The sequence below is a fragment of the Heteronotia binoei genome, chromosome 17 (genome assembly GCF_032191835.1).
Source record: "Heteronotia binoei isolate CCM8104 ecotype False Entrance Well chromosome 17, APGP_CSIRO_Hbin_v1, whole genome shotgun sequence".
Taxonomy (NCBI): Eukaryota; Metazoa; Chordata; class Lepidosauria; order Squamata; family Gekkonidae; genus Heteronotia; species Heteronotia binoei.
Window position 1 is genome coordinate 6,586,473 of NC_083239.1, and position 20,107 is coordinate 6,606,579.

Below are 20,107 nucleotides of genomic sequence, written 5' to 3' on the forward strand. Positions count from 1 at the left end.
CCCACCTCACAGGGTGTCTGTTGTGGGGGAGGAAGGGAAAGGAGATTGTGAGCCGCTCTGAGACTCTTCAGAGTGGAGGGCAGGATATAAATCCAATATCTCCATCTACCTCACAGGGTGTCTGTTGTGGGGGAGGAAGGGAAAGGAGATTGTGAGCCGCTCTGAGACTCTTCGGAGTGGAGGGCGGGATATAAATCCGATATCTTCATCTACCTCACAGGGTGTCTGTTGTGGGGGAGGAAGGTAAAGGAGATTGTGAGCCACTCTGAGACTCTTCGGAGTGGAGGGCGGGATATAAATCCAATATCTTCATCTACCTCACAGGGTGTCTGTTGTGGGGGAGGAAGGGAAAGGAGATTGTGAGCCGCTCTGAGACTCTTTGGAGTGGAGGGCGGGATATAAATCCAATATCTTCATCTACCTCACAGGGTGTCTGTTGTGGGGGAGGAAGGTAAAGGAGATTGTGAGCCACTCTGAGACTCTTCGGAGTGGAGGGCGGGATATAAATCCAATATCTTCATCTACCTCACAGGGTGTCTGTTGTGGGGGAGGAAGGGAAAGGAGATTGTGAGGCGCTCTGAGACTCTTCGGAGTGGAGGGCGGGATATAAATCCAATATCTTCATCTACCTCACAGGGTGACTGTTGTGGGGGAGGAAGGTAAAGGAGATTGTGAGGCGCTCTGAGACTCTTCGGAGTGGAGGGCGGGATATAAATCCAATATCTTCATCTACCTCACAGGGTGACTGTTGTGGGGGAGGAAGGTAAAGGAGATTGTGAGCCACTCTGAGACTCTTCAGAGTGGAGGGCGGGATATAAATCCAATATCTTCATCTACCTCACAGAGTGTCTGTTGTGGAGGAAGGTAGGTAAAGGAGATTGTGAGCCGCTCTGAGACTCTTCGGAGTGGAGGGCGGGATATAAATCCAATATCTTCATCTACCTCACAGGGTGTCTGTTGTGGGGGGGTGGAGGTAAAGGAGATTGTGAGCTGCTCTGAGACTCTGTCCTTGAAAAGGAAGCTGCTGTGAGAGCCCTCTTCAGCCCCACTCACCTCACAGGGTGTCTGTTGTGGGGGAGGAAGGGAAAGCAGATTGTGAGCCGCTCTGAGACTCTTCAGAGTGGAGGGCAGGATATAAATCCAATATCTTCTTCTTCTTCTATTACCTGATGAGGATTCACTCAAAACAGCATTCGGGCTGGCAGTCTTGTCTGTTGGTCCTTTTGCCCACTTTTTTGATACACTAGACATCTGTGTTGCCAACCTACAGCAGTTTAGAAACATCACTGTGCCCCAAGATCCAATTTCAGCACTGCTAGTCTGGCCAAAAAACAATTTTTACCGGATGGTATTGTATCATTAGAAAACAGTTTTGCCTATGGCTGTCGCAGAGCCATCTATACCTCAACAGGCACTGGGACATCAAGTCCCCAAAAAAGAAGCTTACCTTTGACATGGTAGATATTTCCAAAATTGGGGATTGCATTTGAACTTGAAACATTGCATGTCGTTCCTGAAATAAGAACAAAAAAAAGTAATGTTAATACCATCCCTATGTCAAAAGCAGGCTAAAGGGGAGTTTAAATAGATTTTGTTGCCAGATGTACACATCAGTGATTTAATATGTAAATAACCACACCGTGGGAAACTCCATCAGCCAACACCAGATCCATACAAGGAACCATCCAGTAGGATAATAATGTTCAGGCAATACAAAACCAGCCAGAATTGTAAATACAGAGGACAATCTTTTTTAAAGAAGATCTTGACAAACGGAAGAACTAAATCAAGCCGTGAAAAGTACATGCAGCACTTTGGAGTCATTTCTTCAGACAGGTGTTCATTCACGGCTACACAGGAGAACACGGCAAATACGAACAGCCAAAAGTCCTAGGGAGGTGCTTCACGACTACAAACTTTTGAATGATGTCATAAAGCAAGGATGTACTCGTTTTATTTTTAAATAAATATATGGGCCCAACTTGAATTAAACACTCAGATGCCATTGATTTTAAGCTGAATTTGGAGCACCGGACAGCACCCTGTGGAGGAAGCATTCAGGTATGATTGGTTAACTTCTCACTGCTTTATCCCACTCGTTTCCACAAGACAACTTCCCTTTCTTTTGTTACCCATAACAACAAAAGTGAAACCCCTACCTCCAGAGGCAAGGAGCTATGGGGCAAACAGGGTAGCCTGTTGCAGAGTGGGTTGTTGTCTTGATGCCCCCCTCACGTGCCCCTGGCTGGTCACTTCTGAAAACCAGCAACTGGCCCCTGAGGTGTGATCTAGCAAAGCTCTCCTTAGTCCCCAAGTTAGTCCTATTGATCTCTGTAGTTCGGAGATCAACTGAAATTCTGGGAGATATCCAGGCCCTACCTGGAGGCTGGCAACCCTACTCACAGAAGTGGTTTCTGTACGGAAAGTGCTGGACTGCTGCTGCCTTACTATCGCTTGTAACTTCCTCCCCTTCAGGTAGAATTTCTACACCAACTCTTATGCACATGTTTACAGCCACTTCCACATCTGCCTTGCATCATTCCAACAGCTAAGATATGCTGTCAGTGCCCTGAAGCAGTCGTGGCTGCTGAGAATGAATCCCAAACTGTGAATCTTCAGCTTTCTTCTCGCAGCTTTGTTTAGTTTCTCAGTTTTGTCAATCATTTTTGAAACGTCTCAATATTCTCAGCTCTCACTAGCTTCGTATCACCTGTAAGTCATGCACAACAGCCAGTGTGGTCCAATGGACCCTCTGCTTCTAAGATAATCTGAATGACCTCCAGTTCAGTTCTTCCGCAGCTAACTTAAAATGTCGTAACAGTGAGATGCAAAAAAAAGCAGTATCAATTTTGGGGGGGGGTTATGTGTCAGGCTCTGTAACTCTATTGCATTACAAATATAGAATACTAACCATATGAACTCTTTGTACTAACCCAAGTCTTGCATTATGCTGTAACCTGGGGAGGGACAGTGGCTCAGTGGTAGAGCATCTGCTTGGTAAGCAGAAGGTCCCAGGTTCAATCCTTTGCATCTGCAATAAAGGGTCCAGGCAAATAGGTGTGAAAAACCTCAGCTTGAGACCCTGGAGAGCAGGGGAGGGACAGTGGCTCAGTGGTAGAGCATCTGCTTGGGAAGCAGAAGGTCCCAGGTTCAATCCCTGGCATCTCCAAAAAAGGGTCCAGGCAAATAGGTGTGAAAAACCTCAGCTTGAGACCCTGGAGAGCCGCTGCCAGTCTGAGAAGACAATACTGACTTTGATGGACCGAGGGTCTGATTCAGTAGAAGGCAGCTTCATATGTTCAACCAATGTGCATATCAAAGAGGGTAGCATTTGATGTGTAAACCTTGTTTATGTTGCCAAAGAACAAAAGAATGCGACCGTTGGTAGATAACGTGGGTCGCCAAGCATCTTCCTGGGGGCAAGAAGATAAGCGGAAGCCCTCGTGTGAAAGTGTGCACCTTCACTCCCTTTTTGTTTTGAGAATAGTGACTTGGTTTAGAGAATCCTTTGATGTAGATTCCTTGAGACTAGTAACCGCCTGATTCCAGGCATTAGTCTCAACCTCTGTATCCAGCTATGAGTTTCCAATAAAGTATACATGGTTTCAATGAATACTGCCTTGAGATTCCATCGCCTGACGTTATGTGTGCATGCTATAATCACAATTTTAGACCGCTAACCCCAGGGCCCTTAGTTGGATTAGCAGCAACCAGCACAGAAACTGATACAGTCTCAGTAGCGCTTACAGGCATCAGACACATGGAACCAACATGCCTACCACCCTCCAAAATACATCCACACACAAAGTAGAAAGTCTTAAGGAAGCATCTGTTTTTCAGCCTGGGTTCCCCTTCTAGAATAATGGTCTTAGGTGCTCTTTAAACATGTATACACATAAGTACTCCATGGTAACTTCACTGCATGAAGCAAAACAAAGCTAGATGAATTGTCCTCAGGCTTGTTTGGCTCTTCGCTCCTGACAAACCCACATTCTTTCCTTTTTCCAAGAAGATGACTTGCAAGAAAGACAGAGTAACAAACTTAGGATTTGTGAATGGGTCTGTCTCATAGACTTGGACTAAACCGGCATTCCTTTGGGAAATCAGAACCCATGACAAAAAAGAATGATAGTGTGTTGAATGAAGAATAGATGCACGGGCTTCTGGAGCTCTGGAGGGACTGTTTTTTGAGGTAGAAGCACCAGATTTTCAGTATAGCACCTGGTGCCTCTCCTCAAAATACCCACCAAGTTTCAAAACAGGTGTCCCCATCCTCCATTATTTCCAGTGATATGAAGGCATTTAAAAGGAGCACAGTCCCTTTAAATTTGTTGGCCAGCACTCCCTTTGGAGTTCAGTTGTGCTTATCACAACCTAGCTCTTGGCTCCACCTCCAAAGTCCCCAGATATTTCTTGAGTTGGACCTGGCAACCCTTGTGTCTTATAACAACTGCAGATGTCTCCTTCTCAAGGGACATGGAGTCTGAAGAAATGGTTTTGCTAGCATTAGTACCCATCTGGGCTGTAAGAGGTGAGATCCCTAGCTGGAAGGAGGGGACAGAAGGGTGTCCATGTGAAAAGAAGGCATAAATTTGATGCTGGAAGTTTGGGAGGGAGCAACATAGAGACTCCTGTGAGCTGGCTCAAGCGAGGGGAAGAGCCAGGTGCTCTCTGTTGGGGTCCATCGGACCTGGTCCAATATGGAGTAGCTGCTCTGGTGGAGTTCCTACTTGTATAATTGTAAATAAAAGAAACACTGGGCGTTTTTGCACTCACCTTCAGCCGGCGCGACCCCCCTCTTCACCGCGCAGGATCTGCACGGATTTCGCACTAAATGCCGCGGAGCAGCCGGAAGAGCTGGAAGCTCCCGGCACAAAAGCCGCTCAAACGTAAACCGCCAAAAAGCAGTTTCCGTTTGCGCGGCTTTTGCGACGGGAGTTTCCGGCTCTTCTGGCTGCTCCGCGGCATTTAGTGCGAAATCCGCGCAGATCCTGCGCGGTGAAGAGGGGGGTCGCGCCGGCTGAAGGTGAGTGCGAAAACGCCCACTGTGAATCTCCTGTTCCACCAAAAGGAACCGACTCAATTTAAATGCCGTACCAAGTGGAGCAAGTGTTATAATTTTAATTTGTGACAACATAGGCAAGGGAGGAGGGGGGCAGAGAAGAGTTTGGTGCTATTTTGAACAACTCCCACCCCAAAATCAGAAGCTAGAACTCCCACAAGTTAGAAAAAAGAAACTGGCAGAAAAACGACACCCCCGGGTTAATTTTAAGTCTATACAAGGAAACCAGCTGCCAAAAAGTCATCCCAAGCCCCCCCCCCCCCTCATCATTTATAGAACTTACCACTCTCATTAAATAACTCTGATATATTTAAAAGTGCTCTGGAACAAAAGAAAAGCCAACACACCCTAAAGGCTTGCGGCTTCCTTGATGTCAGCATTTTCCACACAGGGGGCAAGTCCCTCGTTTGTAGGTGGAACAAAACTGCCTGGCATGAAAGGCAATGTAATGCCGCTTTGAAATAGAGTTTCTGTCCCCTTGGCTCCTGTGCCCCGCCCTCTCCCTCCTGCACAGCTGCTGGGCAAATTGGGGAAGAGAAGCTGATTCAGAACAAGCAGCCCAGTTACTGGCTCCCAGCTAGGGCTGAAGCGCAACACAGCCTCTAATTGAAAGCTGAAGACCTGGGAGGGAACAGGCCCTTTCCACCTCCATATCAGCATTTTCCCTGCAGATGCCAGGACTGCGTTTTGTAGGCTTCCCAATCCCCAGGTCCCAGTGGGGGATCCCCCGGTTTTACAGGCTTCCTCCCTCCCCCAGCCAGCTGGCCAGCGGGGGAAGCCCCGCCCCCACAGCCATCATGCACCTCCATGAACGATTCCCATAGGGAACGATGGGGAATTGATCCGCGGGTACCGGGGGCTCTGGGGGGGGGCTGTTTTTTGAGATAGAGGCACCAAAGTTTCAGTATAGCATCTAGTGCCTCTCCCCCAAATACCTCCCAAGTTTCAAAAAGATTGGACCAGGGGGTCCAATTCTATGAGCCCCAAAAGAAGGTGCCCCTATCCTTCATTATTTCCTATGGAAGGAAGGCATTTAAAAATTTGTGCAGTCCCTTTAAATGTGATGGCCAGCACTCCCTTTGGAGTTCAATTATGCTTGTCACACCCTTGCTCTTGGCTCTGCCCCCAATGTCTCCTGGCTCCACCCCCAAAGTCCCCAGATATTTCTTAAATTGGACTTGGCAACCCTAGCGTTTTTCCCAGCCCGCTTATATGCTTTGCCACAGGTCTCCTCTACAGCAACAAGCCAGGTCTCTAGTCTGGGCAAGCACCAGCCAGCCATCTGGTTGGGAGGGACGGTGGCTCATTGGTAGAGCATCTGCTTGGGAAGCAGAAGGTCCCAGGTTCAATCCCTGGCATCTCCAAAAAAGGGTCCAGGCAAATAGGTGTGAAAAACCTCAGCTTGAGACCCTGGAGAGCTGCTGCCAGTCTGAGAAGACAATACTGACTTTGATGGACCAAGGGTCTGATTCAGTATAAGGCAGCTTCATATGTTCATCTAGTGCAACAAATCACAGCTCAGCAATTATAATTTTCAGCCTTTATATTTTTGTTTTGCTGACTATGTAGCCAAAACATCCCAATTTGGGCACTGTTTAGAGAAGGATCCCGTATGTATACCAGATGTCCCCATTTTTCCAGAAGAACCCTTATTTCCCCATCTCTGGTATGTCCAACGTAACATGTGGAATTCACTGCCACAGGAGGTGGTGGCGGCCACAAGCATAGCCACCTTCAAGAGGGGTTTAGATAAAAATATGGAGCACAGGTCCATCAGTGGCTATTAGCCACAGTGTGTGTGTATATATAAAATTTTTTGCCACTGTGTGACACAGAGTGTTGGACTGGATGGGCCATTGGCCTGATCCAACATGGCTTCTCTTATGTTCTTCTTATGTAGCTTTTGGGGAATGTACTTACTAAAATTGTACTAATATGGGGTGGTAGAGCTGCCATTATTCAGCACCTGATTCCCATGCCAGCCCTCTAGAAATTAAATCTTTCTGCACATCCTCTGTCTACAAGGAACACACATAGAAACATAAACTAATGCTCGTTATAAACTGATAATGGCCAATTGATTCTTATTAATTATTTCATTTATGCTCCACTTTCACCCACAGCAGCTTACAGCGTTCTCCTAGTCTCCATTTTTATACTCACAACAACCCTTCGAGATAGGTTAGGCTGGGAGTGTAACTGGGTCCAATATAATCCAGGAAGCTTCCATGGGAGAGTGGGGATTCAAATCTGGGTCTCCCAGATCCTAGTCCAACACTAACCACTGCACGAAGGTGGACCATTAATTTTTTTAAAGGTCGTTGTTAACCTAAAGGGGGGAATACCTTTTTGGCTTCTATAACAATTCAGAGCCAGCTGCTGTGGAATAAATGAATACAAATGGCAAAAGGAGACTTCAGAGATATACAAGGAAGGGGGTCAACATGCATTCCCGTTTTCATCTTGACAGATGCGTGGGGCTACAGGATCACAACAATTTCTGAGCGCAAACACTCTCCAGCCCTGTCTCACATTGGACTGCTGCAACCAGTACTAAAGGCAGGTATAATATGACAGAGTAGGGTTGCCAATCCCCAGGTGGGGGCAGGGGATCCCCCGGTTTAGAGGCCCTCCCCCTGCTTCAGGGTTGTCAGAAAGCGGGGGGGGGGGAGGGGAGGGAAATGTCTGCTGGGGACTCTATTATTCCCTATGGAGATTTATTCCCATAGAAAATCATGGAGAATTGGTATCTGGGGCTCGTGGGGGGGGCTGTTTTTTAGGGCAGAGGCACCAAATTTTCAGTATAGTATCTAGTGCTTCTCCCCAAAATACCCCCCAAGTTTCAAAACGATTGGACCAGGGGGTCCAATTCTATGAGCCCCAAAAGAAGGTGCCCCTATCCATTATTTCCTATGGAAGGAAGGCATTGAAAAGGTGTGCCGTCCCTTTCAATGTGATGGCCAGAACTTTCTTCGGAGTTCAATTATGCTTGTCACAGCCTTGATCTTGGCTCCACCCCAATGTCTCCTGGCTCCACCCCCAAAGTCTCCTGGCTCCACCCCCAAACTCCCCAGATATTTCCTGAATTGGACTTGGCAACCCTATGACAGAGATACATTTTGTTTGCTACGTCAGCACAAGTAGGGCAGGCACAGTGCACTCCAAAGCACAAGCCCGTATTGCAGACAAGCCAGAGGCCATGAGAAGTCTGAAGACTCTTCCCATTCCATTAAGGCAAGTCTGCATGGCGTGCAACCTGTTCAATTGGACACAGGCTGCTTCCACGTCGGGATTGTCCCCGCAGGACCACCCCCAAAGCACACTTGGTATAAACGGGAGTATCCCCTCCACACTGTACTCATTCTAAACGTTACTCATGGACCAACTGGGCTTTCTTAAAATAGAAAAACACATCATGTTAAAATACACAGCAACAACTAAACAGATATAGAAGTTCAGCTCGGATCAGGAGCTGTACAAATTTGCTAGGTCGGGAAGCAGCAAACCAGAAACAGTGGAACACACAAATACTCTCTCGAGAAGCCACCACAACTGACAGCAGCCAGCAATGCCTACTTCTTGAATAAACAATTTTTATTAGTAACATATGGTAGCAAAACTATATCTACGACTTATAAAAACTTAAAAGTAAAAGAAAAAACTTTCTACCCCATATCTTACTTTTTCCCCACCCCTTCCCCCCGTTACTTGACCCCCGCCAGTGTTATTTACTTAAAGGAAACAAATATTAAAGGTACCCTTAACTGTTAAAAAACCCCCAAAAGTTATATTCTTATTTTAAAAACCTTAATCATTATCAAAGATTGTCCAATGTCCTTTTATTTTCCACTCTTTTTCTACGTATCTTCCGAATTTCTTCCACTCCAACTTAAAAAGTTCCAAATCATAGTCTCTTAGTTTTCTTGTTAATTTGTCCATTTCACTCCATGACATAACTTTTGTAATCCAATCCCATTTCTCTGGTATTTATTCTTGCTTCCACAGCTGCGCATACAATGTCCTAGCAGCTGAGAGCAAGTACCATATTAAAGTTCTGTCTTCTTTTGGAAATTTTTCCATTTGTAATCCCAGCAGAAAAGTCTCTGCCACTTTATTGAATTCATATCCCAAAATCTTAGAAATCTCTTGCTGAATCATTTGCCAAAACATTTTAGCCCTTTCACAAGTCCACCACGTATGGTAGAAAGAACCTTCGTGCTTTTTACATTTCCAACACCTATCTGGCATCTTGTTGTTCATCGCTGCTAATTTTTTTGGAGTCATATACCCTCTATACAAGCAGCCAGCAATGCCTACTGACTGCTTAGAACGATGTGCAGAATCTTATTAGAGAAGGAGTTTTATCAATCTCTTCTGGAAGGACAGCCCAGAGGATGGGAGCCACCACCAAAAGGGCAGTTTCTCTCACAGAAACAAGTAACCTCCCAGAAGAAAAAAAAAACTCCAAAGAATTACTGGTTTGAGTAGCGTTGGGAAGCAGGTCTATATGGGGAGAGAGCCAGTCTTTCAAGAATTTTAAAAACCCTCGCTTCCTCTGTATGAACCAGCCAATGTGAACATTCAGCATCAGCAGAAGATCTAGCAGCAGCTCCGACAGGTTTGCAAAACTGGAAGAACCACAAGGTGTTATTACTTTCACATCAAAAGTACGCACAAAAAGCCACACAAAAAGGAGAGACTCCAGCCCCAGAGGCACTGCTAGCCATTTGTATGGTCCAAACCCAACTCTGTGTGTGTGTGTGTGTGTGTACATGCTTTTCCCACTACCACACCTGCAAAAATTTCCGTAGGAAAAAACTGCTCAGTGGTCCTACATGTGCTTGCTTGATGTAAGTGAGCAAACCTTGTGCAGAGTTAAAATCTGGAAAACATCCAGTACATTTTTTTTAAATGCTACCACTGTAAAACCAAAACCAAAAATCAGGCTACCTATTTGATGCAACTATTATGCAAGTTGTTAAAGCACATTTTGCAGTTGTTCCCATGACGGATGTACTGCTGCCATAGTGTGTAGGAAATCACTCACAAGTCGTTAATTGCTAGCAATCCTAAATGTGCCAACGAGCAACACTGACTAGGGAGCAGGCAAGCATTTCATATATCAATTGGGGGCGGGGGGCGGGGGGGAATTTGCTCAGCATTGTGCTACGATGTGAGATATTACACCTTGGTTCTTTCCGGTGACTGGCGGAAGCTGCCACGCTCTAACCATTCCGAGCGGTAGTCAAAACCGGCAGATAGTTATCCTATATATGGGGCTGTTTTGTTTCCAACTACAGAGGCAAAGCGCATATCATAAAAGGTCCCCCCCCATACAAAGCTATTCCCTGCACACAGAAAACCAGCACATCAGGAAGAAAGCTAGACAAAAATCCCCCCCCCCCTTGTAGGTAAGATTTCCACTTGTATGAACTTTAAGAAATGGGGGAGGGACGGTGGCTCAGTGGTAGAGCATCTGCAGAAGGTCCCAGGGAAGCAGAAGGTCCCAGGTTCAATCCCTGGCATCTCCAACTAAAAGGGTCCAGGCAAATAGGTGTGAAAAACCTCAGCTGGAAACCCTGGAGAGCAGGGGAGGGATGGTGGCTCAGTGGCAGAGCATCTGCTTGGGAAGCAGAAGGTCCCAGGTTCAATCCCCGGCATCTCCAACTAAAAGGGTCCAGGCAAATAGGTGTGAAAAACCTCAGCTTGAGACCCTGGAGAGCAGTGGAGGGATGGTGGCTCAGTGGTAGAGCATCTGCTTGGGAAGCAGAAGGTCCCAGGTTCAATCCCTGGCATCTCCAAAAAAAGGGTCCAGGCAAATAGGTGTGAAAAACCTCAGCTTGAGACCCTGGAGAGCCATGAATGGGGCTGTGGCTCAGTGGTAGAGCATCTGCTTGGGAAGCAGAAGGTCTCAGGTTCAATCCCCGGCATCTCCAACTAAAAGGGTCCAGGCAAATAGGTGTGAAAAACCTCAGCTTGAGACCCTGGAGAGCCGCTGCCAGTCTGAGTAGACAAGACTGACTTTGATGGACCAAGGAGGGTCTGATTCAGTAGAAGGCAGCTTCATGTGAAGCACATTCAAAATCCACTTGATCTAGGCTGCATCAGCAGATCGTTGGATATGGCATCATAGCAAGTGTCAGTGCGTGCAACTGGATTATCCTGTGCGCAGACAAGCCGGTCCATTTGCGTATCACTGCTATGGCGCAATAACAGCGCAATTACAAACGACACACGGATGCAGCCTTAGTCTCGCGCTCTGATCTCTGCTGGCAGAGAGCGAGACTGGTAACTTTACTGCGCAGATGTTGGGTGTATGGCAAGTGGACTGCATCTAGCGTGGCGAGTCCAACTGCGCGAGTGTAGGCTTCAAGTTTCTGTGGTCACGCAAAGGAGCGCTGTGGCCGGTAACGCGTTTATCTGCCTTTGCCTCCAAAGACACAGCTGGAACAGAACTCTCCGCTGGCAGCCTCTACAAAATGTAGGCGAACTCACCGAGCAGTTTCAAGCCCTCTGCACTTAAACACATCTTGGGATCTATCGACGTGTGTGGGTGTTAAATTATCAAGGCCATCTCAGTGTCAGCAGCGCAGTTCAAATTATGGTCTAGCCTCACTACCGTGCCCAGAAGGATAGCTCACCACAGCAATCCCACAGGCAAAGAAGCAGGCAGCTGGAGGCAGCTGGTGGTGTGTGGCAGAGAGACACAGAACACAGACAGCCAGTAGGGCCTTGGGTTTTTAGAGCATCAGGCAAGGGAAAGGAAAGGTCCCCTGTGCAAGCACCAGTCGTTTCCGACTCTGGGGTGACGTTTCTTTCACATCGTTTTCACGGCAGACTTTTGACGGGGTGGTTTGCCATTGCCTTCCCCAGACAAGGACCAGGTTTAAATCCCCCCCACTCTGCCACAGAAGCTCAATGGGTGACTGTGGGCCGGTTGGACTCTCTCAGCCCAGCCTACCTCACAGGGCTGTTGTGAGGGGAAAAAATGGAAGCGGGAACAAAGGAATGCTGTAAGCCTCTTTAGGTCCCCATCAGGGTGCAAAGAGGGCATACTGACCTGGTTGAATAAATAAGCAATACTTACTCTTCAAAAAGGAACAGAGTACAGGTTCAAAACTTGCTTAAATATGGCAAGTTTCCCCACTTTTTTTTTTTGGCAAAGCAAGTGTCACGGCTTCATACTACCTTACTCAGTACTAGTTAGGCTCTGTGCTTTGAACAGCAGCATGACAGACAGAAATTCAACAGGTGCAGCATACCTCACTGCTGTATTTCTAGGCCAGGCGAAACTGTGGCACCTGTTAGATTTCTTCCTCACACCCACCGTTCAGGACACAGAGCCACAACCGAGCTAGGCAGAACCCTTCACGTCGGAAAAGCGTAGAAAAAAAATTTGGTGATTCCAGTAGTCCTGCATCCTGAATGTTGGACACTGAGGCAAAGGCCCTCCCCTGCTGCTGTCTTCCAGACGTGGTCTTCAGAGTTTTGCTTTCTCTGAACAGTTAGCTATTGACAGAGATTTCCTCCCTAAATGCCTTCTGAAGTTACAGTACAGGCTTCACACTTCAAGACCAAACAGCTTCCAGCTCAGATCATAAGAACAGAGAGATATTAATGTCCTTCTCTGGTGGGACATCTTCTATTCAACACTACATGCCCCATACTAGATTGCCAAACTATTTCGCACATTGAAGAATTTAGCACATCGAAGAACATATTACAAATATATGACCTGCTATAAGCATAAGAAGAAGAAGAAGATATTGGATTTATATCCCGCCCTCCACTCCGAAGAGTCTCAGAGCAGCTCACAATCTCCTTTCCCTTCCTCCCCCACAACAGACACCCTGTGAGGTAGATGAAGATATTGGATTTATATCCCACCCTCCACTCTGAAGAGTCTCAGAGCGGCTCACAATCTCCTTTCCCTTCCTCCCCCACAACAGACACCCTGTGAGGTGGGTGGGGCTGAGAGGGCTCTCACAGCAGCTGCCCTTTCAAGGACAACCTCTGCCAGAGCTATGGCTGACCCAAGGCCATTCCAGCAGGTGCAAGTGGAGGAGTGGGGAATCAAACCCGGTTCTCCCAGATAAGAGTCCGCACACTTAACCACTACACCAAACTGGCTCTCCAAACTGGCTACACCATACAGCTATTCATTTGTAATGTGCTAATTCCCAGATCAAAAAACAAAAGACAAAAAGCAGAAGTGCAAGCATTTCTAAGTGCTGGGCCTAGTCACAAGCACACAAGATCGTTGATCATTACAAGCCACACACAAGTACTTACATAAATGGCATTTCAGCATGGAAGCAAGGCTGGACCATCATCATTGACAACTTTTTCTTTACTGCCCTCTGCTCCCATGCCTCTAACAGCAGCACCAGGAATTTACTTATTTAATTCCTTTATATACACCTTTCTTCCCAATGAGGAACCAAAGTGGCTTACATTTACCGTTTTCACACACAGCTTACCTCGCAGTCACAATCCTGTTCCCTCCGCAGCGTCCGGTCAGATTTCCCACCATCTGCGCCGGAGTTACAGGAAGTGCCGCAGCTTCTGCGTAGCAAACGTAAACTGGGTTTTAGCGGTTTACGTTTGCTACGCAAAAGCCGCGGCACTTCCTGTAACTCCGGCGCAGATGGTGCGAAATCCAACCGGACGCTGCGGAGGGAACAGGATTGTCTGCGAGGTAAGCTGTGTGCGAAAATGGTAATTATTCTCCTTTGCTACATTTGATCAGCCCAACAATCTTATGATGTTCCTTGGGTTCAGTTCATGTTACTGCCTAAAATTACCCAAACATGCCTTCATGGCAGAGCAAAGACTCTAACTTGGACATCACAGATCCTGCTCTACTCTCTCTCTCTCTGGGCGTTTTCGCACTGACCTTAATCAGCAGCGACGCCCCTCTTCAGCGCCCAGGATCTGCCCGGATTTCGCACCAATTGCCGCGGAGCACCCGGAAGAGCCGGAAAGTCCCGCGGCTTTTGCGGCGCAAATGGAAACTGGTTTTTGGCGGTTTCCATTTGCGCCGCAAAAGCCGCGGGACTTTCCGGCTCTTCCGGGTGCTCCGCGGCAATTGGTGCGAAATCCGGGCAGATCCTGCGCGCTGAAGAGGGGCGTCGCTGCCGATAAAGGTCAGTGTGAAAACACCCTCTCTCTCTCTCTCTCTCGGCTTGACTTCGCGAACGAAGATTTAAGAAGGGTGCAGTAGTCCACGTCTGCTACAGGCTCGCTGGTGGCTGACAAGACCAATGCGGGACAGGCAGGTCCGGCCACAGTGGCTGCAGGGAAAAGTCTGATTTGGGGTTGGTGCTGTAGCAGTACGATCATCAGCAAGCAGCAAACAGCTCTACTACTTTAGCCATAATATCACACTGTACAAAAAGCCAACTCTCACATCCAAATTGACCGCACAATCTACTGTATCACTGTTTAGTTTTATACAAAGCAGAATGAAAGCATCAAAATGAGCATAAGCATAAGGTCCGCAAAATATTCCCCTCCTCCTCTCTCCAGCCTTCCTAGGCAAACTGCTCAAAATGCATTCACGACTACAAGACAGTTGAACCCATCAATCTCAACAACCTTCTCTCTAAAGTACACACCAGGTTGCCTTACACACAAGTCAAACCTCCCAGCTATCGTGGCCAGAGTTTCAAGTAGAGGCATTTCACATAAATCTCTTAACTCATCTTTTTCACTGAAGATATATGGGAAGTGATAGACTGAACCTAGGATCTTCTGCATGCCAAGTAGATGATCAACCAAAGCCTTCCCATCCCCCAAACACAGCATCCAGCCTGCAAGGTACCCGGCTGTCACTATTGCTAGAATTGTCAGCCAGCAGCCCTACATTACCTTAATGCTTCCAGCAGCACAGCCAATGAACTGACACACTGAAGACTCTGGGGCAGCGCCAGCAGCAAGGAATGCAAACACGAAAGCACTACGTGGGATTTTTACCTGCCTGCCACATGTCATTGCAACAGAAACTTACCTGAAGCAAGGCTCCACAGACACAGAGCCAGCAAACAACCAAACGTCTTCATCCTGTTGTTTCTCCCTCCAACTGGCTGAACGCAGACATTTCACTTGTCATTTAAAGCCATTCAGCCAGCCAATGGGAGCTGCAGAAACCTCACTAGGAGGTGGAGCTCCATGTATATCCCCAAGCAGGTTTTTGTAAAGGGCAAGGTTTGGCTGAGCATGCATAGGAAATTGGCCAACCTTTTTCCCTGGCAGGTCTCCTCTGTCTTGGTTAGTAAACTGACACATGCCTATTAAACAAAACGGAACAGAGTTATGTGGCAGCTGGAAGATTCTCCAATGTCTTGTAGGATTAGATTTTCATTTTTGCCTCTCCTGGTTTTCTTTGTGCCAACCATACAGGGAAGCTTTTCCATTCTGAAGCATTGCAATGCTATCTCTGTCTAAGAGCGAATGTGCTACTTACGTGTAGCTTGAAACGCCAGGTGAACTTCCATGCCTGGAAAATGGTGCCAGTGCACACAGCTCATATAGTCACATAGCTGTTTGGCTCTGTCCTGGCTTCCAAACCAGAGCAGAGTGTTTCAAAGCATTACCATGATGTTATCCTCCAGCGGTCCAGGTTTTCTCCTGCTTTGCTCCAGTCTCTCCTACATCTGCCTTGCTGTGATCTTTCCAGATTGCAGTGCGCACTATCTGGATGGAGAGAGAGGTGCATGTTTCCAAACCTCCCGCCCACGCTGGCACTCTTTTACTGCTCTTGCCCCTCACGGCGGCCATTTTCACTGCTCTACCAACAAAGTGCTTATTGCCAGCTTGAAAAAAAACCCCACTTGCTGTATTGCTGTTAGGGTTGCCAATCCCCAGGTGGGGGCAGGGGATCCCTCGGTTTGGAGGCCCTCCCCCCGCTTCAGGGTCGTCAGAAAGCGGGGGGAGGGGAAGACAATGTCTGCTGGGAACTCTATTATTCCCTATGGAGATTTATTCCCATAGAAAATCACGGAGACTTGATCTGTGGGTATCTGGGGCTCTGGGGGGGCTGTTTTTTGGGGTAGATGCACCAAGTTTTTAGTATAGCATCTAGTGCCTCTACTCAAAATATCCCCCAAGTTTCAAGAAGATTGGACCAGGGGGTCCAATTCTATGAGCCTCCAAAGGAGGTGCCCCTATCCTTCATGATTTCCTATGGAAGGAAGGCATTGAAAAGGTGTGCCGTCCCTTTCAATGTGATGGCCAGAACTCCCTTTGGAGTTCAATGATGCTTGTCACAGCCTTGATCTTGGCTCCACCCCCAAAGTCTCCTGGCTCCACCCCCAAAGTCCCCAGATATTTCTTGAATTGGACTTGGCATCTCTAATTGCTGTAATGCTACTTGTTTTAAAAAAAATCTAGCAAGAAGTTCTCGGGTGGCACAAATAGATAGCCAATGAGACTGTGTAGGAAAACCCACACGTGGGTGCTTCGTTGCTGCTTCGTTGCTGCTGTGATGGTCTCTGCCATTAATTCATGGTGAATTAAAGCAAGCAATGAATTCTCAGCAGAAGGTCCCAGGTTCAATCCCTAGCATCCTTTTCGGTGCAGATTTGTGACGAGGGGGAGGTATATCAGGCGAGCTAAACCACTAAAAGGATGACACGGAAGGGGGCATCGTGCAATGGTGAAAAAGGAAAGGTCGCTGTGCAAGCAGCAGTCGTTTCCAACTCTGAGGGGAAATTGCATCATGACATTTTCACGGCAGACTTTTTACGGGGTGGTTTGCCATTGCCTTCCCCAGACACCTACGCTTTCCCCCGCAGCAAGCTGAGTACTCATTTGACCGACCTCGGAAGGATGGAAGGCTGAGTCAACCTGGAGCCGGCTACCTGGAGCCAGCTTCAGGCCAAACTCAGGTCGTGAGCGGAGCTTGGACTGCAGCGCTGCAGCTGACTGCTCTGTGCCATGGGACTCCTTTCCGTGCAATGGTAGAGCATCCCTTTTGCATGCAGAAGGGCCTGGGTTAAAAAAAAAAGGGTCAATTGGGAGCATTGTGCCAAAGACCCTAGAGAGCCACTATCAGTCCAAGTGGACTATACTGACCTAGAAAAACTAAAGATAGCTTAGTAGAAGATAACTTATCTTAGTAGAAGATAACTTTGTGTAAGCGTAGGCAGAGCCCTAGTGGATCAGAGCAAAGGGCTAACTAGTCTCCATAGATGCCTCCTTCACTCAAACAGGGCATGGAAGTTAAAAACTCCCATTTTAGGTAAAAACTCCCTGCAATGGGGAGTCAGCTGTATGATGCTTCTGAACAAAGCCCTGTACGATTAAACAAAAAACCACGCCTCCTCTGTTTCTGTGAATGAGGCAACTGTTAAGGCAAAGGATTCGGGTCAATTAATATAAACCGTAACCCTGGTCAAAAGCAGAGTACCACTTTGGACTCTTCTGTGCTCATGTATCAGGCTTGCATTGTGGTGACACAGTTATCTATGACGGCTGTTCTTTATCTGCCAGGGGTATATTGAGGATTACAGAACTGCAGCTCGTTTCCAAATTACTGAGATCAGTTCCCCTGAGGAAAATAGATGCTTTGGAGGGTATCGTATCCCACTGAGGTCCCAGTCCTTCCCAGGCTGCATTCCCAAATCTCCAGAAATTTCCAAGCCTGGATCTGGCAACATTAACCCCCATCCCCATCCCCTGCCAGAGGCTGGGGGGGGCGGTGGGGTGGGACCTGGCAACCTGTAGACCTGGGGAGATTTTTCCCTGGTTAATTAGTAACCCTTTTCCCAAGGAGAAACACGAAAATGTTCTGCCAAGTCCCTCTTTAGAAGTTAAGGACTTTTGCTGTCTGAGGCCTGGAAATCAAGCTCCTCAGTGCCATTTGCACACTTTATGTTTTTTCTGTTCTAGGGTACCACCAGCTGTCCCAGATATATATATATATATATATATATATATATATATATATATATATATATATATATATATTTATATTTATTTTAAAAAAGAAAGGCTGTCTTTCCCACCCCCCTGGAAAGTAAGTTAACAGTGGTTCACTATAATGTAGTCATAGGGTTGCCAATCCCCAGGTGGGGGCAGGGGATCCCCCGGTTTGGAGGCCCTCCCCCCGCTTCAGGGTCATCAGAAAGCGGGAGGAGGGGAGGGGAATGTCTGCTGGGAACTCTATTATTCCCTATGGAGATTTATTCCCATAGAAAATCATGGAGAATTGATCCGCGGGTATATGGAGCTCTGTGGGGGCTGTTTTTTGGGGTAGAGGCACCAAATTTTCAGTATAGCATCTAGTGCCTCTCCCCAAGTTTCAAAAAGATTGGACCAGGGGGTCCAATTCTGTGAGCCCCAAAAGAAGGTGCCCCTATCTTTCATTATTTCCTATGGAAGGAAGGAATTGAAAAGGTGTGCTGTCCCTTTAAATGTGATAGCCAGAACTCCCTTTGGAGTTCAACGATGCTTGTCGCAGCCTTGATCTTGGCTCCACCCCTAATGTCTCCTGGCTCCACCCCCAAAGTCCCCAGATATTTCTTGAATTGGACTTGGCAACCCTATGTAGTTACTACTACTTCTTCTTTGAGTCCCAAACCCTGATAAGGTGTCTAATAACACACACTGGGATATTTCTGATGAGATAGTGCCACCCCACCTCCCACCCCAGATCCCCAAAATACTGGAGATAAATTTGATGTTGTATTATCTTGGCATGAACAGCAGGGGGCACTGCAGTCCACGTTTGGAATTAAACTGGGCCTTTAACGCCACCACACGTGGAAACCCTGTGGGATCAAATCCCCATGTCTCCTTATTCTGCATACTTCTAGTAAGTGATTGTGTAAAGAAGAATGTATAAAATAAATGAGCACTGTCAGTCAAGACAGAGACTGGTGCGAAGAACCTCAATCCTGAGTCGTGAATTCCTACACTTAAAGTCCAAACTCCATACTTGAAAGACAAAAAGTGCTTGTACCAAAGTGCTTGTAACATTCAATTTCCACTTTCACTGGGTTGAGAGACTGCTTGTGCCAATATAGAGGATAGCAGCATTTGACCCTAACTGAGTTTTCTTTGCTAAGACATGTTCTTGCAAAACCTTGGAAAGTAAATGTATTGAAAGTAAATGATTCCCCAATGAAAGAGGAACCGTTTAAATGTTGGGAAATTCCAAATACAATGTACCAACAAATCGGACAATGCTTGCTCAAACATAAATTCAGCTCTGATATGGCCAATAGGTCACCAGTATTTAATCTTTGAGCAGTATAAGTTAATTCACAGAGATAGTATCTGTTGCTATAACCCGATATCAGCTGTTGGATGGTTTGTGAATGCTTATACGCAGGGGAAAGGCCTGCACATCCAACAAGCTTCGGGACAGAATGTCCCACATCTAAGTGCATAGTGTGGCATAACAAAAAAACCCTGATAGGATGGAATCAATCAAACGTGATGTGTGAAAAGCTGAGACTCTCAGGTACTTACACATTCCCTTCCATGTGGGCAGCAGAGGCAGTCAATGCAAACTGTTTCCTGAACAAAGCTGCCTGGGTTTCCTTTCACAGATCAAACTCAGGTGGGCTCCCTTTGAATTCCCTCCTGCAATTCTGCGACAATTCCTTTAGAGCGACTGGTAGCGCTAGGGTTGCCAAGTCCAATTCAAGAAATATCTGGGGACTTTGGGGGGTGGAGCCAGGAGACATTAGGGGTGGAGCCAAGATCAAGGCTGTGACAAGCACAATTGAACTCCAAAGGGAGTTCTGGCCATCACATTGAAAGGGACGGCACACCTTTTCAATTCCTTCCTTCCATAGGAAATAATGAAGGATAGGGGCACCTTCTTTTGGGGCTCATAAAATTGGACCCCCTGGTCCAATCTTTTTGAAACTTGGGGGGGGGGTATTTTGGGGAAGAAGCACTAGATGTTATACTGAAAATTTGGTGCCTCTACGCCAAAAAACAGCCCCCCCAGAGCCCCAGATATGCGGATCAATTCTCCATGATTTTCTATGGGAATGAATCTCCATAGGGAATAACAGAGTTCCCAGCAGACAT

General features: G+C 47.0%; 1 protein-coding gene across 1 annotated transcript in view; it reads right to left on the bottom strand.

The window, feature by feature from the left end:
- Positions 1 to 15,152, bottom strand: part of LOC132585650 (digestive cysteine proteinase 2-like) — a 46,507-nt gene extending 31,355 nt beyond the window's left edge. The window contains exons 1-2 of the mRNA XM_060257504.1: positions 15,072 to 15,152; positions 1,448 to 1,513 (exon numbers count right to left, since the gene is read on the bottom strand). Coding sequence (XP_060113487.1) covers positions 1,448 to 1,513; positions 15,072 to 15,123 — 118 coding nt within the window. The 5' untranslated portion in view covers positions 15,124 to 15,152. The remainder of the gene's footprint in view (positions 1 to 1,447; positions 1,514 to 15,071) is intronic.
- Between the last annotated feature and the right edge of the window lie 4,955 nt (positions 15,153 to 20,107).